The 27,020-nt window shown below is 51.1% G+C and overlaps 1 protein-coding gene across 5 annotated transcripts in view; it reads left to right on the top strand.

The window, feature by feature from the left end:
• Positions 1-27,020, top strand: part of stxbp5l (syntaxin binding protein 5L) — an 879,402-nt gene that overhangs the window by 637,475 nt on the left and 214,907 nt on the right. For all 5 annotated transcript variants that reach the window (XM_072513712.1, XM_072513711.1, XM_072513708.1 and 2 more), the window contains exons 17-18: positions 2,711-2,836; positions 25,418-25,569. In XM_072513712.1, coding sequence (XP_072369813.1) covers positions 2,711-2,836; positions 25,418-25,569 — 278 coding nt within the window. The remainder of the gene's footprint in view (positions 1-2,710; positions 2,837-25,417; positions 25,570-27,020) is intronic.

Raw genomic sequence — 27,020 nt, 5'->3', positions numbered from 1 at the left:
TCCAAATGGTGCAATAAGGCCTGGACGTCCATAAGCATCTCATGGCATGTACTTTTTGTTCACAAATGTTATTTCATGGAACACATTTGATTTTAGCATTTATAATGAAAATTTTCCTTGTAAACATTTATAATTAAAAATACCAACAAAGCATTTTAATAACCTAATTTTTGAATTGAGGTGCTTTTTGAAAAAGCATAGGGCGCAATCTACCCAAATGGGGACAAAGTCCCATAGTGTGAGATTAGCCGGATGTTTACCGCCGTTCGGAGCGCTGAGAAATGCTACGCTATTGAACAGCCATTCAGGTAGATTTGGGGCCTCAGCAGGGAATGCACCGACAAGTCTGCACTTCGTCCCGTTTTCTGAACTTAGGAGCTCCGCTCGCCGGAACTCTTCAGTGAGAAGGAGATCAGGATGCTATTTAAAAATGGAGCCCGATCTCTCGACCCCTAATGAGACCCCCTCCCCAGCCCCAATTCGCTGTTAAGGGCAACCCGGGGCCCGATCTGCAGCGCAGCAAAAATTCCACCTGTGCAGCTTGGCAATGCCAAGCTAGCACCCAGGTGCCATTCTGTTCAGAGGGCAAGCACCTGGCGGCCTCCGATCCCCTGGGGGATTCCCCTGAGGGCCGTTCCATTTGGTCCCCGTTTGTGGAGACCAGCACTGAACGGCACTCACCTGAGGTCTCCAAGGCAAGGGAGTTAGATCCCACGCCTATGGTAGATCATGAGAATGCATATTTGCTAAAAAGTGATCCCACCACAACGCGATTCACATTGCAACATCACGCAAGATCGCTTTGGATCTCGCGAGACGTGGCGAACCAGGTAGATCCCAGAAGAGGGATCTCCCGTCATCTACCGGTTACGTTGCCCCACACTGCCTTTCGGACGTAAAGCAACCGGTAGATCTTGTCCCCTAAATTTCAAACTCATCCTTGTTTACAAATCCCTCTCTATGCTTATTCCCTACATCTGTAACTTCTTCCCTTCTAACCCCCCAAGATATCTGCACCAGTTCTGATCTCATGTGCATTCCCAAACTTAATAGCTCCACCATTGATGACAACTGTTGAGGCCTAGAGGTGTGAATTCCTTCCTAAACATTTCTGCCCCTGTACCCCTCTTTCCTCCTGGAAAATGCTTCTTCAGATTTGCCTCTTTGACCAAATTTATGGTTATCTGCTCAAATTTTGTTTGATAGCACTCCTTCGACACATCTCAGGACATTTACATGTTAAAGGTACTTTGTAAATGCAAGATATAAGATTTAAGAATGACAAAGGAGGAGGGTGAATAGGAATGAGTGTCTTAAGAGAAATAAAGGGAAAGATTAAATTAATAAAGAAAAAAGACAAATGAAAAGTAGGAAGAAAAATTAAAAATATATTTTGATAATGACTCAGAAGAATGTACTACATGCAGGAATGAGACTCACCAGTTTAAATTATTCTTTTTCTGAGCCTGAGAGATTGATTGGCATTGCACTTAGAAACATTGCATTGTTAAAAGGGTACAGGGCCCAAACTTTCTGCAGTGTGTTTAATGTACAAATACAGCAACCTCTTAAAAATAACAGGGAGAAGGCGGCATGGCGCCACAGTGGTTAGCACTGCTGTCTCACGGCACCGAGGACCCGGGTTGATCCCAGCCCCGGGTCACTGGCCGTGTGGAGTTTGCACATTCTCTTTGTGTCTGCGTGTGCCTCACTCTCACAACCCAAAGATGTGCAGGGTAGGTGGATTGGCCAAGCTAAATTGCCCCTTAATTAGGAAAGAAAAATAACAGGGAGGTTGTAGATAAGCTGTAATTTTCGTGAGAGTAATGGTAGAGCGGTGTGGGTTGATGTGCATTTCACAGGATATCTCTTCTTGCCACAAGTTTGTGAGCATTTTTATTATTTTTTTTGATTTGATTTGATTTATTGTCACATGTACAGTGAAAAGTATTTTACTGCGGCCGAGGGAACACATAGTAGACAAAAAGAACAATCAACAGAGAACATTGACAAATGGTACATCGACAAACAGAACGGGAACAAGGGGCCAAACAAAGCAAATACATGAGCAAGAGCAGCATAGGGCGTCGTGAATAGTGTTCTTACAGGGAACAGATCAGCCCGAGGGGCAGTCATTCTGGAGTCTCGTAGCTATTGGGAAGAAGCTGTCTGAATGTGCGCGTCTTCAGGTTTCTGTACCTTCTGCCTGATGGAAGGGTCTGGAAGAAGGCAATGCCTGGGTGGGAGGGGTCTCTGCGAATGCTGTCTGCCTTCCTGAGGCAGCGGGAGGTGTAAAAAGAATCAATGTGGGGGTGGCAAGCTTGTGTGATGCGTTGGGCTGAGTTATCTTAATAATGGCAAGCACCATTAAACTCACCATTATTTTGTGAGCAAATTCTGGGCCAAGAAGTATGATGAAAATCAAGAAAATAGCAGGATTGCCCCAGTCCCTCATCTAAACAGGTAGTTTAGCTATTTGGGAAGAGCACTGGAAAAATAAAGATGGAAGAAAAATAATTGACAACAAAGTGTCCGGTTAAAATGTTGCAGTTCTTCACTCTGTCTGATGTTGGTATTTGAACTAAAACAATAATATAATTGGACTATGGCATCTTCCATGTCTAGAATATGCTTTTATTTTCAAAAACAATTCCAGTTTAAATTTATTTTTTCTAGGATTCTTATCGTATAACCTTTTTTTTCATTAAAGGGTGAAAACTCGACCTGTCAAAATGGCTCCTGGGTACCAGGTTAACCTTGTCATTCAGCTGGTCTGGATGGATGGAGAGCCACCTCAACAAATCACAAGCCTAGCAGTAAGCTCTGCCTTTGGCCTGTAAGTAACACAATCATGAAATAAGTGTGCAATAAATGAGTATAAACATTCACTGGCAGGAATCCAGATCTTCAGCCAAGCTTTCAAACAAGTGCTTTACTCATTCACACACAATAAAAAGGGAAATCCAGGTGGTTAGCTCTTTGTTTATTCAATTATTTTTCTTTAATATTTTACAAATATATCACTATTGTCAAGAATGTATGAACAAATACATATCTGAATGAAACTTATCATCAGTATTAAATGCTTTACAAGTTAGATTGAAATGTTTATGTAGTGGGTGATATTTAAAAACATGGATTTAAATATACATTAATATATCTGACTGAATCAAATCTTTACCAAATCTAGATTTGTTTGTGACTTGGCTCTCCACTTCAAATGTTTTCAGGATTACAAGTTAATTTATATAATCATTTTGCATAATTTGAATTGATAAGTTTTTGACATAGTATAGGCCACTGGTTGTGGTTGTATGGGTTCAGCAGAATTGGACAATTGGAGACAGATTTGGATATGTTTTACTCACCTTCAGTCCATGGTTTGTTTCAACTGGCAGTACTGTGTGTGTAGACATATTGCATATGTGTCGTACCTTATTAAAACCAGAATGCATACAAAATGTTAAATGAATACATGATACAATTGTCTGGCTTTGGTACTGGGGTTGCATTTCTTCCCTACAATGTCAATTTTGATTGATTGTAATTAAAAATTCCAAGCGTTCATGGTCTTAAAAAGAAAATAATTTGGATTTTCCCCAGGGATTTGAACACATAATTAAGGCTGATACTTAAGTGCAATACTGAGGGAGCACTGCACTGTAGAGGACGCAATCTTTTGTATGAGACATTAAACCATTTGTCTTCTCAGGTGGATGCCAAAACACCATAGCACTATTTTGAAGAAACATAAGGCTGGATTCTCCATACTGTCCCTGCCAATAATTATCCCTCAGCCAATATTATTAAAAACCCGATTATCTGGTCATTATCACATTGCTGTCTATCGATGTTTGATATGTGAAATATGGCTGATTTGGCTGCCAGATTTCCTACACTCAAAAGTAAATAAATTGAATGTAAAGCACTTTGGGAGATCTGAGGTTGCAAAATGCATATAAATGCAGGTTTTTTGTTCTAGTCTGGTTGCCATTTTATTAAAAAAATATAGAAACACTAGAGAGAGGGTTACACAGTGGCGCAGTGGTTAGCACTGCTGCCTCACGGCGCCGATGACCCGGGTTCGATCCCAGCCCTGGGTCACTGTCTGTGTTGAGTTTGCACATTCTCCCCATGTCTGTGTGGGTCTCACCCCCACAACCCAAAGATGTGCAGGGTAGGTGGATTGGCCACGCTAAATATGCCTCTTAATTGGAAATTCTTTTTATAAAGAAACACTAAAGGGGGAACCAAGAGGTGATGCCAGGATATACGTATCGGGAAAAGATAAAAAAGACTGAGGGGCTGAGTATTTAAAATTAGGAAAGTTTTGATAGGGTATTTATAGAGAGAATGCTTCAACTTGTGAGGACAAGTTTAACTGGAGATCATTAATATAAGACCAAGAAATCAAATAGAGAATTCAGAAGAAACTTCTTGACCCAAAAGGTGGTGAGAATTTGGAAAGATTAAATGAAGCTTAAGAAGCGCATAAATGCCTGCATGGGCTAATTAGGCAAATTGGCCTGTTTCTATTCTGTAAATTCTATGTAATATTGATAGTTTATCATACAACATTTTTATCAGAATTTATTTCAATTTTAAATATGAATTATTTTAGTCTGAGTTTGTTTTATGGGGAAGAATTGTTATTAACTCATTATGGTAAGTTTAGATTTAAACATTGATGCACGATCAATTACACAAAGACGAGAATTGAATGCAACTGAGGCTTTATTACACTAAGATGTGTGGCCTCCTACAGCAGCTGGGGAAATAGCTGCTGTATGGGGAGCACAAATATTTATACTCCGCCTACTGGGTGGAGGCAGCAGGCGGGGAACTACCCCCGTACCTGTAGTAGAGGGCCTTACCACAAATCACCTAATATATACATCAGTGGTGACTACCACATTCACCCCCTGTTAAAATTGTGTCCGACGGGGGTGGTGGAGAACTATATACAAGTACACGTTTTAACTACAGAGAAAAATGGAGTTACAGGTTCAGTCGGTCCGGAGCCTTGATCTGCCGTTGGGAGCGCCGCAGTGGTGGCGCCGATTCCGGTGTCGGTCTGGTCCTCGGTGACTCCGGGAGGGTGCCGAAATCCGCGTCATCCTCGGGCGTGGGCAGGAGGAGGACAGATTGTCCTGGGGTGGGTGACACTGGGTCGGAGGGTAGTGTGTGTGTGGAGCCAGCTGGTGGCAGGTCCCGGAGGGAAACAGCATCTTGGTGGCCGTCGGGATACTCTACGTAGGCGTACTGCGGGTTGGCATGGAGTAGCTGTACCCTTTCAACCAACGGGTCCGTCTTGTGGAGTCGTATGTGCTTATGGAGGAGTACGGGTCCTGGAGCTGCAAGCCAAGTCGGGAGCGACACCCCGGAGGTGGACTTCCTGGGGAAGGTAAAGAGACGTTCATGGGGTGTGTCGTTAGTCGCAGTGCATCGGAGCGACCGAATGGAGTGCAGTGCGTCGGGGAGGACCTCCTGCCAGCGGGAGGCCGGGTGGTTTCTGGACCGTAGGGCCAGCTGGATGGCCCTCCAGACCGTCCCATTCTCCCTCTCCACCTGCCCGTTTCCCCGGGGGTTATAGCTGGTCGTCCTGCTCGAGGCGATACCCTTGTTGAGCAGGAACTGACGCAGCTCATTGCTCATGAATGAGGATCCCCTGTCGCTGTGGACGTAGGCGGGGAAGCAGAACAGAGCGAAGATGATGTTGAGGACTTTGATGACGGTGGCAGACGTCATATCAGGGCATGGGATGGCGAAGGGGAATCTGGAGTACTCATCAACCACACTGAGGAAGTACGTGTTACGGGCGGTGGAGGGGAGGGGCCCTTTGAAGTCCCGCTGAGGCGTATAAAGGGGCGGGAAGCCTTCACCAGGCGCGCATGATCTGGCTGGTAGAAGTGTGGTTTGCACTCCGCACAGACCTGGCAGTCTCTGGTGATTGCCCTGACTTCCTCGACGGAGTAGGGCAGATTGCGGACCTTGATGAAGTGGTACAAACATGTGACTCCCGGGTGACAAAGGTTGGCGTGCAGAGTCCGGAGTCGGTCCACCTGTGCGCTGGCACATGTATCTCGGGATAGGGCATTGGGGGCTCGAGGAGCTTACCGGGGCGATACAAAATCTCGTAGTTGTAGGTGGAGAGCTCGATCCTCCACCTCAAGATTTTATCGTTTTTGATCTTGCCCCGCTGTGTGTTGTTAAACATGAAAGTGAGGTTGAGAGTGGCAGTACGGAGAAATTTGGCACGGTTGGCGTCATGGTCCTGCTGATCGTGGCCGCAGACGGTGACATTGCCAAGGTACGGGAAAGTGGCCCGCAGCCCGTATCGGTCGACTATTCGGTCCATTTCCCATTGGAAAACCGAGACCCCGTTGGTGACGCCGAAAGGAACCCTGAGAAAGTATTAAAGGCATGTGTATGGGCGGTCCGCCGTACGGTTGGGGAGCTGGAGGTAGGTGGATTTAAGGTCCACAGTTGAGAAGACCCGGTACTGTGCAATCTGATTGACCATATCAGATATGTGTGGGAGGGAGTACGCATCGATCTGCATGTACCTATTGATGGTCTGGCTGTAGTCCAAAACCATTCTGTGTTTCTCCCCAATTTTCACCACTACCACTTGGGCTCTCCAGGGGATGTTGCTGGCCTCGATGATGCCTTCCCGAAGCAGTCGCTGGACTTCGGACCTGATGAAGGTCCTGTCCTGGGCGCTGTACCGTCTGCTCCTGGTGGCGATGGGTTTTCAATCTGGGGTTAAGTTTGCAAATAGGGAAGGTGGGTTGACCTTTAGGGTTGCGAGGCCGCACACAGTAAGGGGTGGTAGGGGCCCGTCGAATTTCAATGATAGGCTCTGGAGGTTGCACTGGAAGTCCAGGCCGAGTAGTAAGGCAGCGCAGAGGTTGGGGATGACGTAGAGGCAGAAGCCGGTAAACTCCACACCCTGGACAGTGAGAGTGGCTATGCAGTACCCCCGGATCGCCACGGAGTGGGACCCGGAGGCCAGGGAGATTTTCTGATTGGCGGGGTGTACCGCGAGGGAGCAGCGCCTTACCGTATCGGAATGAATAAAGCTCTCTGTGCTCCCGGAGTCCAGCAGGCAGGAGATCTCGTGCCCATCGATTTTCACGTTTGTAGAGGCGGTTGCTAGGTGTGTGGGCGAGACTGGTCAATCGTGACCGAGGCGAGACGCGTCTGATCGACGATGGCAGCAGACGATGGGGTGCCCGGGGGGCATGGGCCCTGGTAAGATGGCGGCGCCCACGGGCTGCACGTGCCATGGGGGAGACAAGATGGCGGTGCTTGATGTTCCTGGGGAGGATAAGATGGCAGCGCCCACGGGCTGCACGTGGTGGGGGTTGAACAAGATGGTGGCGCCCAGGGGCCACACGTGGTCCGAGGAGGGGAAGATGTCGGCGCCCACTGGCCGTACGAGCGGGGGGGGGATCGGAACAATAGCGGTGACTGAAGTGCCCCTTCTTGCTGCAGGCCTTGCAAAGGGCGCACCGGGCCGGGCAGCGTTGCCGGGGGTGTTTTGGCTGCCCACAGAAGTAACATTTGGGGCCCCCGGGGTTGGTTGGCTGCCGCGCGGCAAGGCGTGGGGTTGTGTGAGTGGGGTCCCCGATGGGGCGGCCGTCTGCGGAGTCCACGATGCGTAGGAGGGGTGGGCCGCGCGGCCGGGGGTGTAGGCCTGAATGTTGCGCATGGCGACCGTCAGCGAGAGCGCAAGCTTTTGGTTGCCACGAGGTCGAGCATGGCCCCTTCTAAAAGGCGTTGGCGGATGTAATCTGACCCTATCCCCGTAACAAAAGCGTCCCTCATAAGCAAGTTCGAGTGTTCCGTGGCCGTGACGGCCTGATAGACACAGTCTCTGACTAGGGGAATTAGAGCACACCAGAAGTCTTCTACTGACTCACCAGGGAGTTGACTGCGCATGGAGAGGACGTGTCTGGTGTAAAGCGTGTTAGTCCGCTGAGCGTAGTTTTCTTTCAGTAGCGCCATGACTTCGTCGTAGTTCGGCATGTCCTGGATAAGCGGAAAGACGTTGGAGCTCAGCCGCGTGTAGAGGATCTGAATTTTCTGAGCTTCCGGAATTGGGTCTGGTGCAGACCTGATGTGAGCTTCGAAACAGGCTAGCCAATGTTCAAAGTCCTTTTTGGCATTGCCTGATGGCGGCTCCAGCTGCAGGTGATCCGGCTTGATGCGGAGGTCCATCTTCTGAAAACTTTGGTGTAATAAATTGATGCACGATCAATTACACAAAGACGAGAGTTGAATGCAACTGAGGCTTTATTACACTAAGATGTGTGGCCTCCTACAGCAGCTGGCAAAATGGCTGCTGTATGGGGAGCACATATATTTATACTCCGCCTACTGGGCGGAGCCAGCAGGCAGGGACCTACCCCCATACCTGTCGTACAGGGCCTTACCACAAATCACCTAATATATACATCAGTGGTGACTACCACAAACACCCAAAACAAAAACATATTTCCCATTAAGTCATTGGAAAGCGGACTGTAAGGAAATAATTTAGATTTAGATTTATTGTCACGTGTACAGAGGTACAGCGAAAAGTATTGCTTTGCATACAGTCCAGGCAGATCGTTCCATACATGAAAAACATAGGACATACGATAAATATAAAATGTAATTACATTGGGCGCGATTCTCTTGCCGCGTTGCACTCAAGCAAGAGCACAACACAGCCGGATAATCTCAGGAGAGGCATCCAGCAGACCTCCCGACAATCTCCGCGATTTGTGGGATTCACCCAAGTCCCACAAGACGTTGGAGTTGGAACTCTGCCCAAAATGGACGGGACCAAATGAACGCTCGCCGAATTAGGTCATAAACTTACTTATGACCTGCCCGGAATCCACTAGCCTCCGTCGATTCACTGGCCTACCCAGGGGAGCTGCAGCCGGGCACCGATCAATGCTGATCCACACAAACGTGAATGAGGCGGAATGGCATCTGGGACGTCTCCCAGGCCATCGGAGACTCCTGGGTAGTCAGGGTAAGTGCAGGGTGGCTCGCTGCCCCCCCCTAGAATGCGGGCACCTTGGCACTGCCCAGCTGGCACCTTGCCGCTGCCATCCTGGCACTACCAAGGTGCCTGGGTGGCACTGCCAAACAGGCAGGTGTTCTGCCTCAGTGCCAGGGTGACAGTGCAATGGTGCCCAGGTATGGGGGGCACTGCAAAAGGTCAGGAGGGCCATGCCCATGAAATGAAGGTAGAGGGGGGTTTGGAGGGTGGGGGCGTGCGGGGCAGATAAGTAGGGGCCTCTGGGAGGTTGGAGAGGTGATGGGTGGGGTCCTGGAAGGGAAGAGGTGCTGTAAGGGGGTTTGGAGGTGGCCTGAAGAGGGGGGACCCCCCAGGGACCCCATAGCAGGGTGTCCTCACTTGGGGGGTGTGGGATAGTGCCATGTGTGTGGGGGGTGACATTGCCCATGGAAGGGGGTTGGTGACCCACAAGCCCACTTCGAGATTTGAGCACCCTTTCAAAATGACAGCCTGATCTCGGAGTTCCCCAGTGCTGAAAAAATTTCTAAGGGCTGAATTCTTCACCCGTCCCACCCGCCGTCAGATCACCATGGGCAAGGCACGGACAATGGAAAATCCATTGTCCTCGGGCGGGATTCTCCGATCGCCGGGCGGGCACCGCCGGAGAATCTCGCCCTAAGTGTGGGCTAAACCGGTGAGACACTCCCCATGGCCCAGAAAAGTGACTAAGTGTCATTGAATAGCGGTGGGGAACTCGCTAGTTGAGCTGGCAGGAAACCCCCCGAAAAATCCGCCACAAATTAACTTTTTGGGGGAATCGTGCCATAGACATAGACATCGGATGAAGAATACAGAGTGTAGTGCTACACAGTAAAGAAGATGCATGGAGAGATCAATTCAGTCTGTAAGAGGGCCATTCAGGAGTCTGGTAATAGTGGGGAAGAAGCTGTTTTTGAATCTGTTAGCGAGTGTTCTCAGACTTTATCTTCTGCCTAATGGAAGAGGTTGGGAGAGAGAATAACCTGGGTGGGACGGGTCTTTGAGTATACTGTCCACTTTCCCAAGGCAGCAGGTGTAGACAGAGTCAATGGATGGGAGGCAGGTTCTCTTGATGGACTGGGCTGTGTTCATGACTCTAGTTTCTTACAGTTTTGGTCCAAGCAGTTGCCATACCAAGCTGTGATGTAGCCAGATTGGATGATTTCTATGGTGCATCTGTAAAAGTTGGTGAGAGTCAATTGGAGATGCCGAATTTCCTTGGTTTCCTGTGATGCATAGACACTGTTGTGCTTTCTTGGCCATAGCTTTGATGTGGGTGGACCAGGACAGATTGTTGGTGGTGTGTGCACCTAGGAAGTTGAAGCTGTCAACCATCTCCACCTCGGCACCATTGATGAAGCCAGGGGTGTAAACGACCTTTCGTTTCCTGAAGTCATTGACCAGCTCCTTAGTTTTGCTGACGTTGAGGGAGAGATTGCTGGCGTTATGCCACGTCACTGATTCATCGTTGTTTGAGAACCGACCCACCACGATCATGTCATCAGCAAACTTGTAGATGGAGTTGGAGCCGAATTTTGCCGTGTGTTTATAGGAGCATACTACTGGGCTAAGTACACAGTATGCGGGGCCCCGGTATGGAGGATTATCGTGGAGGAGATGTTGTTGGTTATCCTTATTGATTGTGGTCTGTGGGTCAGGAAGTCGAGGATCCAGTTGCAGAGGGAGGAGCCAAGTCCTAGGTTTTGAAGTTTTGATATGAGCTTAGCTGGGGCTACAACAGGACAAGAGCAGATGGAAAAATGGAACTCTTCTACTACCAACTTTCACAGGAGCACAGAGACCATCTCGGAGGAGAGCTCCAAAGATGCAACTGTTTTAGTCGCGGCACAGCTGTCATCCCCACCCTCCACCAGTGCAGATACACACATTGGGACATGTTAGTGGTCAGGCTTCGGAGGCACAATCTGGTGAACAGCACACCACTGATGATGCACATCAGGTGGAGGCAGGAACCCCCAGGTGAAACAGCAATTGTATGGCTGCTGGATCCCAGGACCCAGCTGCGTCCCAGCCTGATGCTGAGCCGGAGGTACAGAGGTACCTGGAGCTGATGGAGATGATAGGGAGCAGCCAGGACATTCAGAGGGAGATGTCAGCAGCACTCCAACAGGTCCATAGCTGCTTGGAGGAGTCCCAGAGGCTATTGATGCAGGAAATGTCGCTGGCAATGGTGGCACCAAGGCCAACACTGCTAGGGTGGCTACCGCAGTGGAAAGCCAGGTGCACGACGTGGCACCGTTCGTGAAGGTGTCTAAGGCATCACGCAGTCGGTGATGGCCATGGCTAAAGGTCTCGGCAGAATATCCGACTCACTGGGGGATGTGACCCAGTACCAGGCTGACCTTGATGAGATTCTGTGGGACATGTCCCGCTCTCAGATGGGAATGGCCGAGGCGCTGCAGAGCATGTCCCAGTCGTAGGTGGGCATTGTCGAGGTGCTGCAGAGCATGTCCCAGTCACTGAGGAACATCGCCGAGGGTGTCAATATGATGGTGCGGACCACGGGGACCTGCTAGTGCTGGCAGAGCCAGATGATGCAGGGGCAGTCAGGGCTCGAACCAGCTGCCCCTCCATCCCAAGGTGAAACCCCATGGGCACCGACCGGTGGAGTGGGTGCTTTGTGCCAAACCGGACCCATCCCATGAAGTGGCGCCGTGGCCATCAGCTCCCCCCGGGTTCCACCCTTCTGATGAGGTTGCGTCTCAAAGTCAGCACACAAGACTTCCGGTTGCGGCTATGTTGAGCTAAGTCGCATGTTCGGCAGCTCCTGCTTGGAACGGACTTTTGGGCTCTTTACAGGGCCCCCAACGGCATTTTTTCAACATTTCCCGGTGTGGGAAGAAGACTGCAACATTCCCCCGACAGTGTCCCCCAGGAATGGTATGTCTCTTGGTTACCAGACCCGACAGAAACAGTAAAAGATTTGGCTGGAGCTGCAGGAAAGACAAAAGCCTCTTCCAGCATGCAGGCGGGGGAAGGGCAAGCTTAAAGGCTTCAAGCTGACTTGAGGGCCTTTATTAAAGGTGAATTTTAGCAGCAGAGGGAACAACTGTGAAAAGATCTCACCAAGGCCATTGAAGAAGCGGGGACGGGGCTTCCGGTGGCGGCCATTCGGCAGCTCCCGTCTGGAACGGACTCTCAGACCTTTTTCAGGACTTTCCACAGACTTTCTGGGGCAGATTGGTGAAGCGAACACTGCCAAAAGGATTCCCTCTCGAGACTTCCGGTTGCGGCTATGCGGAGCTAGGTCGCACATTCGGCGGCTCCCGCAAAAACTGACTTTTGGGCTCTTTTCAGGGCCCTCAACGGCACTTTTTCGACTTTTCCCGGTGTGGTAAGGAGTTAATAACAGCTCCCCGTCAGTATATGGCTTTAACTAGGAGTGGGGCGACAAAAAAAGATGGTGGTGGACCCGAAGAAGGGTCATTTCAACTAATGAAAATGTGCCTTACGTCTTGTTCAAAATAGCCCTTTTGTTTCCTTTCCTACTAAAAAACAGCAGCAGTGTCACTTGGTTACCAATTTCACTTCACTGCTGCATTTCATAAAGTCCACAGAACCACCAAGACTGCAGGTTATTACTGTTCCTCAACTTTATCTGTGACTCACTCAGTGCTATCTCCTCAGCCCACTCATGTGTATGTGTGGCGAGATTGATACCTGCAAATATTAATGAAAGAGGCATACAGGCAGGGCTTTCAAACTGCTTTTACTGTTCTACAATGCAGTTTCCAAGAGACACATACCAATAAATCTTGTATTGTAAGATACGGACTGTGCATGTTATTTGTGTGGTTGCACATATGCCATGGTGGAGAGGAATGAGAATGAGACCAGCCATAAGAATTGGATAGTGTTATTAGTTTCCCTTATCCAGTTCATAATTGTACTTTTCAAGTAAGCATAAAAATCTTTGTAGTAAATGGAACAGATTTTATTAATGACTGTTTTGAATGATCAGCTTAGCCAGATAAGAGAGTGGTTTTTCAGCATCAAATTTTAACTTTTGAGTCCTCTAAAGAACTATAACATCTCATATTTTAGCTGCATCAAAGGTACATCTCATTGTTTAAACCTAATTTTTGAAGACAATCTGTTGTTCATGAAATAATTGTAGTTCTTTACTTCAAAGAACTGTGAAACAAGGGGCTGGATTCTCCACAACCACGCACCAAAATCGCAGCCGACGCGGGGGCGGAGAATCCACTTTCAAGCCATAATTGGGCCCGGCGCCAGTGCGGCGATTCTCCGGGCCCTGAAAATCGGCGTGACCGCGGAGTATGCTGCGTGGCCGGGGGCCCATTGCCAGAGGCCCGCCCAGCAATCTTCCGCTCCAGACCAGCCGAGTTCCCGACGGCATGGAACTGTAGCACACAATGACTTACACGAGACGAGGTCTAGATGAAGTCTATCTAGGCTTTATTAAGCAAGACTTGTCCCCAGCAGCTCAGCAACAGAATGAGGCTGCGGGGAGAAGCTCGAGCTCTTATACTCCGCCTTCAGGGCGGAGCCAGAAGTCGGCAGACCCGGGACCTGTCAGCCAATAGCCTCTCGGCTTCACAGGTACCACATTACCCCTAATACATACCACCACATTCACCCCTTGTTAAAAAGGAACCCGGCGGGGTGGTGGTTCGCATGGTGGTAGGGGTTTACAAGGCTGGCCCTGGAACAAATTTCGGACTGTGTTAATACAGCTTTAGCCCTACACTGGGCTATGTACAAGCTTGTGAGGGCTATTTACAATACGGGCAAAAAAAAAAATTTTTGTTACAACGACATTCTTGCTTTTTCTTGGTGTCACGAGTCGAGCGGGCGGTCTGGTCTTCCTCGTCGATCGCCTCAGCCCCGGTGGTGGTGCAGGTGCTTGCTCGGGCGTTGTCGTCTCCGGGAGCATTTTGCTGTTTGTTCCTGTTTGACTCCTGGGCGGGCACGGGAGGAGGACCGATCCCCCCGGGAAGGGGGCGGTCGCGGGGTGCGCCAGTGGCAGGGAGGGGGTGATCGGTGTCGGGGATGTGTGTGTGTTGCCGGCGGGCGCCAGGTCCCGCAGGGAGACCGTGTCCTGTTGGCCGTCGGGGTACGCCACATAGGCGTACTGCGGGTTCGCGTGGAGTAGGTGAACCCTCTCGACCAACGGGTCTGATTTGTGCACCCGCACATGTTTCCGGAGCAAGATAGGTCCTGGGGCTGCCAGCCAGGTCGGCAGCGACGTTCCGGAGGAGGACTTTCTAGGGAAGACAAGGAGGCGCTCGTGCGGCGTTTGGTTAGTGGTGGTACCCAGCAGCGACCGGATGGAATGGAGAGCATCCGGGAGGACTTCCTGCCACCGGGAAACTGGGGGATCTCTGGGCCGTAGGGCCAGTAGGACGGTCGTCCAGACCGTGCCGTTTTCCCTCTCTACCTGCCCGTTCCCCCGGGGGTTGTAGCTGGTCGTCCTGCTTGAGGCAATGCCCTTGCTGAGCAGGAACCGACGCAGTTCGTCACTCATGAAGGAGGACCCCCTGTCGCTATGGATGTACGCGGGGAAACCGAACAGTGTAAAGATGGTGCCAAGGGCTTTAATGACTGTGGCCGCTGTCATGTCGGGGCAGGGGATGGCGAAGGGGAAACGGGAGTACTCGTCCACCACGTTCAGGAAGTATGCGTTGCGGTCGGTGGAGGGGAGGGGGCCTTTGAAATCCAAACTGAGGCGTTCAAAGGGGCGGGAAGCCTTGATCAGGTGCGCTCTATCCGGCCTGAAAAAGTGCGGTTTGCACTCTGCGCAGATGTGGCAGTTCCTGGTGACTGTACGGACCTCCTCCACAGAGTAGGGGAGGTTGCGGGACTTTACGAAATGGTAGAATCGAGTGACCCCCGGGTGGCAGAGGTCCTCGTGGAGGGCTTGGAGGCGGTCTGTTTGTGCGTTGGCACATGTGCCGCGGGATAGGGCATCGGACGGCTCGTTCAGCTTTCCGGGACGATACAAGATCTCATAATTGAAGGTGGAGAGTTCGATCCTCCACCTTAAGATCTTGTCATTCTTAATTTCGCCCCGCTGTGCATTATCGAACATGAAGGCTACCGACCGTTGGTCGGTGAGGAGAGTGAATCTCCTGCCGGCCAGGTAATGCCTCCAATGTCGCACAGCTTCCACTATGGCTTGGGCTTCCTTTTCCACTGAGGAGTGGCGGATTTCTGAGGCGTGGAGGGTCCGGGAGGAAAAGGCCACGGGTCTGCCCGCTTGGTTAAGGGTGGCCGCCAGAGCTACATCGGATGCGTTGCTCTCGACCTGGAAGGGGAGAGACACGTCGATGGAGCACATCGTGGCCTTTGCGATATCCGCTTTGATGCGGCTGAAGGCCTGGCGAGCCTCTGTCGACAGGGGGAAGGTAGTGGACTGTATTAGCGGGCAGGCCTTGTCTGCGTACTGGGGGACCCACTGGGCGTAATATGAAAAGAAGCCCAGGCAACGTTTCAGGGCTTTGGAGCAGTGGGGGAGGGGAAATTCCATAAGGGGGCGCATGCGTTCGGGGTCGGGGCCTATCACTCCATTGCGCACTACGTATCCCAGGATGGCCAAACGGTTTGTGCTAAAAACGCATTTTTCCTCGTTATATGTGAGGTTCAGGGCGTTTGCAGTCTGAAGGAACTTTTGGAGGTTGGCGTCATGGTCCTGCTGAACGTGGCCGCAGATGGTTACGTTGTCGAGATACGGGAACGTGGCCTGCAACCCGTGCTGGTCAACCATTCGGTCCCTCTCCCGTTGGAAGACCGAGACCCCGTTCGTGACGCCAAATGGGACCCTTAGGAAGTGGTATAGCTGCCCGTCTGCCTCGAAGGCGGTGTACTTGCGGTCACCTGGGCGGATGGGGAGCTGGTGGTAGATGGACTTGAGGTCCACGGTGGAAAAGACCTTGTACTGGGCAATCCGATTGACCATGTCGGATATGCGGGGGAGAGGGTACGCATCTAGCTGCGTGTACCTGTTGATGGTCTGACTATAGTCTACGACCATCTTTTGCTTCTCCCCGGTCTTCACGACTACCACCTGGGCTCTCCAGGGACTATTGCTGGCCTGGATTATGCCTTCCTTCAGCAACCGCTGGACTTCAGACCGGATAAATGTCCGGTCCTGGGCGCTGTACCGTCTGCTCCTAGTGGCGACGGGTTTGCAATCCGGGGTGAGGTTTGCAAACAAGGACGGCGGTTCAACCTTGAGGGTTGCGAGGCCGCAGATAGTGAGTGGGGGTATTGGGCCGCCGAATTGGAATGTTAGGCTCTGAAGGTTACACTGGAAGTCTAATCCCAGTAATGTGGGCGCGCAGAGTTGGGGCAGGACGTAGAACCTGTAGTACTTAAACTCCCTCCCTTGCACCGTTAGGTTTGCGATGCAGAACCCTTTGATCTCCACTGAGTGGGATCCTGCAGCTAGGGAAATCTTTTGCGTGCTTGGATGGATGGTCAGGAAACAGCGTCTTACCGTGTCTGGGTGAATAAAACTTTCCGTGCTCCCGGAGTCAATCAGGCATGGCGTCTCGTATCCGTTGACCAGCACCGTTGTTGTCGTCGTCTGGAGCGTCCGGGGCCGCGATTGATCCAGTGTCACCGAAGCCAGTCGTGGTAGTAGTGTCGCGGCGTCTTCTTCGGACCCCGTGGAGCCGTCGATGCTGGGGTCCTTTGTTGTCAACCAAGATGGTGGCGTCCATGAATCGCACGCGGCCGGGGGTGGACAAAATGGCAGCCCCCATGAATCGCACGTGGTCGGGGGTGGACAAAATGGCTGCCCCCATGAATCGCACGTGGTTGGGGGGTCACAAGATGGCGGCGCCCATCCCCCCTTCGTGGTGCCCGGGACCCAAAATGGCGGCGCCCGCGGGTCGCAAATGGGGCATTGGGGGGGTTGGGGGGTGCTTGGAATGTGCTGTCCCCATTCTTCTCCGGGGATTGCAGCGACCCCCCGGGACCAGCACACTGCCACGTAATGGCCCTTTTTGACGCAGCTTTTACAAGTAGCTGCGCGGGCCGGGCAGCGCTGCCGGGGGTGTTTCGCCTGTCCGCAAAAATAGCAGCGGGCCCCCCCGGGATGGTCTGGCGCTTTATCCGCGCAAGCTTGCGGGGGGGGGGGGGGTGCCGGGGAGTTGGTTGCGACGGGGGTCCATGGAGCCCAAGGGGCTGCCGCGCGGTCGGGGCCGTAGGCGCGGGCGTTTTGGGAGGCCACGCCAAGGGAGGCCGCAAGGGCCCGTGCCTCTGAGAGTCCTAGCGACTCTCTTTCTAAACGTCTCTGACGAATTTGGGGAGAGTTCATACCTGCCACGAATGCATCACGAATTAGCAGGTCCGTGTGCTCGATCGCGTTCACCGGCGGGCAGTTGCAGCCTCGTCCGAAAATCAGCAGCGCGCCGTAGAATTCGTCGAGCGATTCTCCGGGAATTTGCCGTCTCATCGTGAGTTGGTGGCGTGCGTAGACCTGGTTCACGGGCCGAACGTAGATGCCCTTCAGCAACGCGATCGCCGTCGGGAAATCCTCTGCGTCTTCTATTAGTGAGTAAATTTCCGGGCTTACCCTCAAATGCAGGACCTGCATTTTCTGCTCTTCCGTGATCCGGCCGGGGGCTGTTCGAAGGTAGCCTTCGAAGCATGCTTGCCAGTGTTTGAAAACGGCCGCCGAGTTCGCTGCATGGGGGCTGATCCGCAGGCACTCCGGGGCGATCCGGAGCTCCATTGTCTTTTAAGCTCGCTTAATAAATGGTAGCGCACAATGACTTATGCGAGACGAGAAGCGATGAAGTCGATCTAGGCTTTATTAAGCGGATCCAACCAGGACCCGGGACCTGTCAGCCAATAGCCTCTCGGCTTCACAGGTACCAAATTGCCCCTAATACATACCACCACAAGAACTAACCGCCTATTGCCGGTCGGGATGCTAGCGTGGCAGCTGCGGACTCAGTCCGCGGTCGCCCTGGACGGGAGCGGGGGGGATCGGAGGCCACGGGGGCCTTATAGGCGACCGGGGTTAGATCTGCGCGGTTTCAGGCTCGGGCGTGAGGCCGATCGGGGGGTGTCGCCTTTCTCTGTGTGGTTCCGTGGTCCGAGTCCGCCATGCCATGCGCATGAGCGGACTCCGAATCGGAAGTGCAGGGGCCCGTATCCGCAGCTAAAGCTGTGAGATTTACTACGGGTCCCTGCTAGCCCCCTGCAGGGCATTGAATTAGTTCAACTTTTTAATAGGAATTTCGGGAGTAAAACTCCACCGTTTTTATGCCATCGTGAGGACATAGTCTCATTTGGGAGAATCCAGCCCAAGATTCCTTGATGCAATCTGCGAAGAACAGGCTTTACTGACTGACATCTTTTAATCACTCCTGGATACCATCATTGCTGTTACATATCTCCTGTGGCAAGCACCGCTGGGGCTGGATTTAAAAAACCCACAAAGGTGGGCAGGCAACGCTGGCTGGCTTGCAGGTTTATCTGCATCTCCCCAACTCCAGGCCATTTGTAATGAAGCAGGTCAGGCAGGGTGTTTGCTTCCTAGCTGCAAGCAATCAGTAGCTTGTTAACATAATTAAAAGGCCTATTAAGGCCAAAGATCAGAGGCCGACTGGAATTTTTAGTTGGAGGGCCTGGCTTCTGGAGCCTGACGGATGTCTGGAGGTTACTCCACACCCCCCGCACACCAAAGACTGCAGGATCAACCTTTGACCTTGGCAGCTTTCTTCAAATATTGAGTCTGATTCTGCATCTGTTCTTAACTCTTGAGGATAGTGCACATTTGAGATAAGCTTGATTGCCAATTACTTTCAGACTAAACTGTATTTTTTCCGTGAGGGTGGGTGTACTGAGTCAAGAAATGTTCAGGCTCACTGCACCCACCTTGGGAAAAAAGTGCATTGAATTGCAGAATCTTGGTTTCAGGCTGGTTAAAAGGCCTACCTTTGTTCTTTGGGACTTTGTCTCACTTGTGTTGTTTAATATTAGGTCTTATAGCTCTCATCACTCAAACACCCCACTTCCCACCCACACTCTAGGTCCCATCCATATCAATTCATGCCAACTCATGCCCCCACCTAGTGGTCCTTCATGCCCTCCAGACCAACCCATGTCCCTTCACTAACCCCCATGGCCTCCATGCCAATTTAGGCCTGAATTTTTGGATGGAGTGGTTTCCTGTCCTGCCATCTGAGAAGCCTGCAGGGAACAAATCTCTGCTGATGCCGTCTGCTCCATAGTGATTTCACACTTCAATGGATGTTAATTGGCTGCCGGCAAAAACTACAGCACCTCTTATGGGATGAAGTCCCACCTCAGAGAGCTGCGGACAATCTGATTGGCCAACAGATCTCTAGTCCCTGCAATGCCAGAAGCTGCGGTTTTCAACAAAACAGCCTGCCTGTGTCTCTGGGTTGAAAAAAGAAATTGGTGCAGCTACCGAAGGAAATTAAAATCAGGCTTTTTATGGAGGCCCCTGCCCTTTCCCACCTGAGGCCTGAACCTGACTATATTTGGGATCCACCCCCCTAACTGTAAATTACTCCCTGACTAAAAATTTAGGTTGGGTGGGAAATTAAGGGCCACAATTTTGTCAAGGGCTCGTGACTCGTCCAAGGCCTTGCCCGATCCATGTAAAATAGCTGAGATGTTGGGGCAGGCGGAAACCCAGCAAGGAATTCATCCACGATATTTCACACTCACCACCTGCCTACAAATCTGCCAGCAAGGGAGCATAAAATTCAGGCTTTAATGTCAACACGTTCCAACCCATGTCCCCACCCACCCCTTTGTCCTTATGCCATCCATGCCTACTCATGGACAGACTCAGAAGCCATGGTGAGATTAAATAAAATAACGGGTGAAATTTTCACACCATGTTGCGCCCAGCGTTGATCCCGTTGCACCGGGAGCATCGCGGAAGAGGCCCAAACTGGGCTTCATGCCAGGCACTGAGCATCCCACAAGTCACCCAACCAGCAGTGCCAGGCACTATCTTAATCAGGCCCTCATTGGGCGAAATCCAAATAGTTATATTTAATTGGGCCATTAGGCTCATCTAAATATGCACGGCCAGTTTGAGGCTGCAGTCTCCCAGCTCCCGGAGTCACCGGCCGCACAGGTGAAGCCTTACCCAGCACCAATTAGTACTGTTATCTACAAGCGTGATGGCCACTCCAGGGGTCTAGGAGGCCATTGGAGTCCCTCAGGTGGTCAGTGCCAGGGCTGGCAGAGCCAGATGACGCAGGGGCAACCAGGGCTCAATCCAGCTGCCCTTCCATCCCGAGGTGAACCCCAGGGCCCTATGGGCACCGAGTGGGAGGAGGGGGCACAGAGGTGCAACCCAAAGCATCCTATGGACTGGCGATGGTAGCCACCAGCTCCACCCCTCTGATGAGGCCGAGTCTCGCAGCCAGCACCTGGGACAGGGCGACACGGCTGTGCATGTGCTGCTATTAAGTGCGCCGGTGCCTTCTGGCCCCAGAGCCACCAGAGGACATCCGCCAGGGGCATCGAAGGTTGTGGGACAATGTAAACAGCTGGCTTCCTCCACCTCTGATGTGCATCCTGGGGATATACCTAGACATAGCTGTAAAGCAAGGAAGACCAAGCACGTCGAGGATCACTGAGAGGGCACTGCAGGGGATAGCTAGGTAGGGGGTAAGGAGTGGAGTGTGCATTGGGGAAAAGTGCGTTGGGGGTTTGGGAGGAAGGTGGGATAGTGGACCGGCGCCATCGGGAGAGTGGGGCAGTGGTGTACACTTGTACGAGGAACATTAAAATACCCCTACCACAACCAGTATGACGCCTCTTGCTCTTTGTCCGCAATGCGGGCCACATCGCCCCAGACATGCTCACCCCTGCCCCCCACCCGACACACCCGCTCGTGGACTGTGCCTGGGGCTGGGGTCTATTCATTGAGTGGTCGAAAGTTGGATGCATCTGCGGTGCTGCATCCCACAGTGTTCAAGCACAGTGTCCATTCATCAAGGTGTGATTGGGATGCTAGGCAATGAGCCCCACATGCTACATGGCCCACCTACCCACCGGTGGGATTGACCGGTGAGAAAGTGTGGGTGAATACAAGTCCTTAACTCACCTTAATAGCCGGCGCAAAACACCCAGCCAAACACACCCAAAATGATACTTAGGAAGCAATCTACCCGAATGAGGACAGAGTCCTGTAGCGTGAGGTTAGCCGGGTGTTTCCCGGCTCTGAGTGCCGAGAAACACCCCGTTATCTAACGCTCATCTGGGTATATCGGGGGCCTCAACAGGTAACTCCCCGCTGATCGCCCTCAGAGTGGCGAAGAGGTGGAGATGAATCGAAATGGGGGACAGAGAGCATAGAGTTTCACTTTACGCAGATAACCTGCTCCTCTACATCACAAACCCCCAGAACAGCATGGAAGGGATAATGAAACTCCTGAAGGAGTTTGGAGCCTTCTCAGGTTACAAACATCCTGGGAAGAGCATAATCTTCCCTGTAAACCCACAGGGGGGGGGAAAGGCCAGAGCTGGGGGCGTCTGCCGTTTAAGCAAGCCCAGACAAATTCCGCTACCTGGGAATCCAAACAGCCCATGATTAGACACAGATCTACAAATGGAACCTGACGAGTCTGGTGGAGGAAGTCAAAAAGGACCTGCAGAGGTGGGGCCCACTCCCACTCTTCTTTGCAGGGAGAATACAGACAATCAAAATGAACATGCTGCCTAGGTTCAGATCCCTCATGATCTACATCCCCAAGGCCTTTCTCAACACAGTCGACAAACTAATCATGCCTTTTGTGTGGGGGTAAGAGCCTGAGGATCCAAAAGACAGTCCTGCAAAGGAGGAGAAACGTGTGGGGCCTAGCCCTTCCGAACCTACGGTTATATCAGTAGAAATAGTACAGGGAAGGGTTAAGGAACCGGGAGCAGAGTAGGTGAAGATGGAAGAGAGTTCTTGCATAGGGATGTCCCTCCGAGCCCTAGCCACAGCCGCTCTCCCATCTCCCCCCCCGGCCAAATATTCAAGGAGTCCAGTAATAGCAGTCACGCTCCGGACATGGTACCAAATGAGGCAACACTTTGGCTTAACCAAAATGCCCACCATGGCCCCAATCTGCAACAACCACAGGTTCACTCCCACAATAGTGACGCCACCTTTAAAAGGTGGGGACCAGGATGAGGGAGCTCTGACAGTTAGGGACATGTGCATGGATGGTACAGTAGCGACCCTGGGGGAGATGACAGAGAGGTTCCAGTTACCAAGAGGAAACAACCTAAAATACATTCAGGTCAAAACCTTCCTCCACAAGGAAACAATAACGTACCCTCAGATACCAGGACACACGTTAGTAAAAGAACTCCTGGATGCAGGCGACTTAGGGGAGGGAAACTATGCAGACATGTATGGTGACTGTTGAGGAGGTTTGCTCCCCACCCCCCCCCCCCCCCGGACGAGACGAGGAAAAAAATGGGACGAGGAAGTAGGCATAGAGATAGGGAGAGGACTCTGTATTGAAGCATTGCACAGGGTGAACCCATAACTAAAGGTGGTGCACAGAACGCACCTAACCAGAACTCGAATGAATGAGTTCTTCCTGGGTGTGGAGGACAATGTGAACGGTGCCAGGGTGGCCCAGCCAACCACACCCACATGTTCTGGGTGTGCCCCACGTTTGTCAGCTACTGGATGGCCTTCATTGAGGTCATGTCCAGGGTTGTGAGGGTGGAGCCATGCCCAAAAGTGGCAGTCTTCGGGGTAGAGATCAGCCAGAACTATTCATGCGGAGAGGGGGGGGGGAGAAAGGCCATAGTCATGCCTCCCTGATCGCCCGCAGGAGAACCCAAGGCTGCAGGCTGGCTCACCGATCTGGTGGAATTTCTCAGGCTGGAGAAAATAAAGTTGTTCCAAGACCTGTTCGTAGCCAGCAACCAGTTAAGTGGTGGGGGAGGGGGGGTAGAGCCACGGGAGAGAGAGGAAGAGGAAGGGGAGGGAGAGGGAAGGGGGGGGGGAAGGGGGGGGGGAATGCGAAGGACAAGGGACATGGCCGCAGAGGACTGGTCCGAGGGCAAGCTAAGGCCCAAACCAAACTGTAAATGGACACTTGTATGTGCTTTGACCATATTGGGGAGTCTAAAAGGGAGTGACGGCCACAGTTGTAGGGAAATACTTACTTGTAAATTTATGAGGTAGGACTCTCAGTTTCTGAGACTAAATGTTGACTCCAACACGTGCAGTGTTATCCTGGGTGGCACGCATGGTCGGCACCACCTCCTGCTCTTGCACACGGTTAGACTCCTCCAACTGCACCTGTAGGTACTGGATGCTCGCCGACAACCCCTCATGTAGTCCCGGGCTCTGCGACTGCATCTCCACAATCAATGGGACCGACCGTTCTTGAAGCCCAAAAACCATCTGGACGACATATAGGTCCTGGGGTCGGCCCACCCTCCAACCGCCCGTCTCCTCGGGTGTTCCTACCTCCACCTGATGTACCAAAATCAGCTGTGTGGTTCGCACCAGATAGTGTCCCAGGAGCCTCTTCACTAAAGTGCCCAACCGAGGGGAGTGCACTGGGATGGTGGAGGGTGTTGGAGACAACTGTGATGGGAAAATCAGTGTCAACATCAGACCCGAGTTCCGGGTGTCTTGAGTCACAGGAATATGGTTACAGGAATATGGCTCCCATCCATGCTGCTCTCCTCATCACTGCTCGGCACACGGGAGGGGCTCTGGCTGTGGCAATGGCTGGGGGAGGGAGTGCCACGTGGACCCGCCCCATCACCAGAGGGTCATGCAAGACATAAGACAAGACACAAGATTAGAGTGGGGGTGGTGTGGGGGTGAGGGTCAGGATTAAGGTGGTGTTGGGGTGAGGGGGGGGGTGGGTGGTGTGGAGGTGGTGTTGGGGGTAAGGTGGTGTGGGGGTGAGGATGGTGTGGGAGTGAAGGTGGTGTGGGAGTGAAGGTGGGGTGAGGGCAGTGTGGGGGTGGTGTGGGAGTGGTCTTGGGGGGGGGAATGACACGCATGTCAGGGGAACCGCAACTCAGCAGTCTCATTTCCTTGCCTGCAGCCGATCTCCACCTCGATAACCTCCCATTCCTCTGGGCCAACCTGGTGGGCCCACTGCTCTGCGATGGTGAGGGGCCGCAGGTCCGGCGGTCGCCCTCCACTTTTCTCCCGCTCCCACCGGTTATGTGCAGATCTCCTCAGGGGGAAGAAACAGAAAATGACAGTATTAGACTGTCCGACGCATGCAGCACGAGGGTTGGGTAACTGGTGGCCACAGTGACCAGGGCACCCAGCCATGGCGACTGGTATGGGTGCCGACATATGGTGCAGGGTGGGGGTCAGACGCCCTCCGGGTGGGTTACCGGGTTACGGGTGTGTGGGACGGGGGTTAGTGTTAGGGGCACACAGTGTTGCCTACTCACCCTGGTCGACCTAAGGAGGTTGTGCAGTTTTTTTACTGCACTGCAGGCTGGTCCAGATTGTATTGCTGGTAGCACAGACCGCTTCTGCCACCAGCGCCCAGGCATGAAGAATGGCAGCGGCTGGCAGGCAGCCTCCTTCCCGGGCTGGGGTACAGGGTGGCCTGCCTCTCCTCAACCGCGTCCAGCAGGGTCTCCAGATCGGCAGTCGTAAATCGTGGGGCCGCGCGCTTGCTGTCATTTTGTTGGCTGGGGTGGTGTGTGGGGAAGTGAAGTGTGTATATGCGGCTGCAGCTTGTCAGCCTTCTGAGTGTCAATCGTGAAACCGGCGAATCCCACACCGTTTCTCTTTTCGATTGTGTTCCACATGTCTTCAGTGCTAGCCCCTCAACAGTCGCTGAATTGGTCCAGATGTGGCACCAGTTTTGGTGTCGCGGAAGTCCACAAATCCTGCACCGGTGTCAACACTTAGTCTCAGGAACGGAGAAATACGCCTTTAATTTGTAGGCTATAGAAATTATGTCTGCATGTTGTATAAGAGTGAAAGTAAAATACTAAGCCAAAATTCTCTGATCATTGCGATTCATTTTTCCCGTCGGCAGCACATCAACGCCTGCGGGTTTCCCGGTGGCGAAGGGTGTTTACAGTAGGAAATCCCATTGACAAGCTATGGGAAGATAGAATCCCACCACCAGCGAAAGTAGCACCACAGAGAAAGATGCGGTTGGGGGACCGGAGAATCCTGCCCTAAGTTTCCCCAAGAGGCAGTACTTTGCAAATGTGATGTTCACTTGTAAATGTGCTGAGTTGAAAATGGATAATTCGCTAAGAATGAATTGTACAAAAACTTGGGAGACTTTGTACATGCCACCATCAAAGTTTCCAACCAAGCAATCAATGAGGCTTCTCAAATGTTGAATTTTACCTACATTTCTCTTTGTACTTTATCTGCAGTGTGGCATTTGGAAACTGTAATGGTTTGGCCATTGTGGATTTTATGCAAAAGACCATTCTACTCAGCATGGGAACTATTGAGCTTTATGGTACAAGTGACCCATTTCAACGGCAGCTTAGATCTCCCCGGAAAAGCAAGCAGCTCAATGCAGGTAAAATCCAGATATTAAAGTTATGGTGGCTATCATTTGCTGTGATTGAATACACATTGCATAAAATACTGCTTATTCATTTATTTTGTTTTCTTACCATTATGACTTGTGGCATTCACAACATGTTGTCTGTTTATCTATTAGGAAGTTTTATATATTTGAGGGAAGGTAACAAACCCAGATTACAACTGATGACTAGTGCAAAATACTGCAGTAGTTATGTGTATCAATTGCATTGGTGTTTCAGTTGTACTTCCAAAATTGACCAATTTCGAGAAGTAATAGTATTTATATAACTTGAACATGTACCTGAATTTCAAAGGCAGTATAGACTGTGCTTTTAGTGAAATTTTTATTTCACTTTTAAATGGTGTCTAATTACAAATCTGGATTATTTTAATGAATAAAAGTTCAGTACTTAACTGAATTTTCATGTTCTAACTTCACATAGCAGTGATTTAATTGTGCAAAATCTCTTTTGTCTATAACTATTTATGCATATCTTTCCATGTGAATATTCAGGAAATAATTAAAGAAGGTTTTGAATTCTCAAAATTAACTTTTAATGTTTTAACAAAAAAGAACTTTGCTCTAATCACAAATAATTTAATGTTGATGTAGAGCGCCATAGTTTGTTGCTGTTCTGCAATATGCAGAGAAGATGTACTAGAATTTGTTGCCAGGACGGGAGAATTGTAACTACAAGGAGAGATTGGAGAGGTTGGGGTTGCTTTCCTTGGAACAGAGAAGGCTGAGTAGTGAAATTATTGAGGTATACAAAATTGTGAGGGGTAGAGATAGAGTAGAGAGGAGGCACTTATTTCCCTTGGCAGAGAGTTCAAAAACCAGGGGTCATAGATTCATAATAAGTGGCAGAAGGATTAAAGGGGGCATGAGGAAAGATTTTTTTATGCAGAAGGTTGTGGTGTCTGAGTTGATGGTAGAGGCATGGACTCTAAACTCTTTTAAAAAGTACTTGCTTATGTGCTGTAGGCTGCAGGGTTATGGGCCTTGTACAGGAAGATGGGATTAGAAAGGGCATCTGGTGTCTAGGGTCAGCATGAGCAAGATGAGCCAAATGGACTCCTTCTGTAATGTATCATTTCTATGGTTCTATGATAATCAAGCAGTCAAGTCTCGGGGCTTGGTAATATGCCTGGCAGTAGTCAACCAGGCTACTAAGCAGAGCATGCTGCACATAAATTCCCAAGTTCATAAGATTTAGGAGCAATATTAGGCCATTTTTCAATCGAGTCTGCTCATAGCTGATCTCATCCTGGCCTTAACTCTACCATCCTGCCCGTTCTCCATAACCCACCAACCAATTAAAAATCTGTCTAACTCCTCCTTAAATTTACCCACTGTCCCAGCATTCACCACACTCTGGGATAGTGAATTCCACAGGTTCACAACCCTTTGGGAGAATTAATTTCTCCTCAACTCTGTTTTAA

Source organism: Scyliorhinus torazame, chromosome 8, assembly GCF_047496885.1.
Source record: "Scyliorhinus torazame isolate Kashiwa2021f chromosome 8, sScyTor2.1, whole genome shotgun sequence".
In the NCBI taxonomy this organism is placed as follows: Eukaryota; Metazoa; Chordata; class Chondrichthyes; order Carcharhiniformes; family Scyliorhinidae; genus Scyliorhinus; species Scyliorhinus torazame.
Note: the sequence above shows the minus strand (reverse complement) of the source record. Positions and strands in the feature narration are given on the sequence as shown.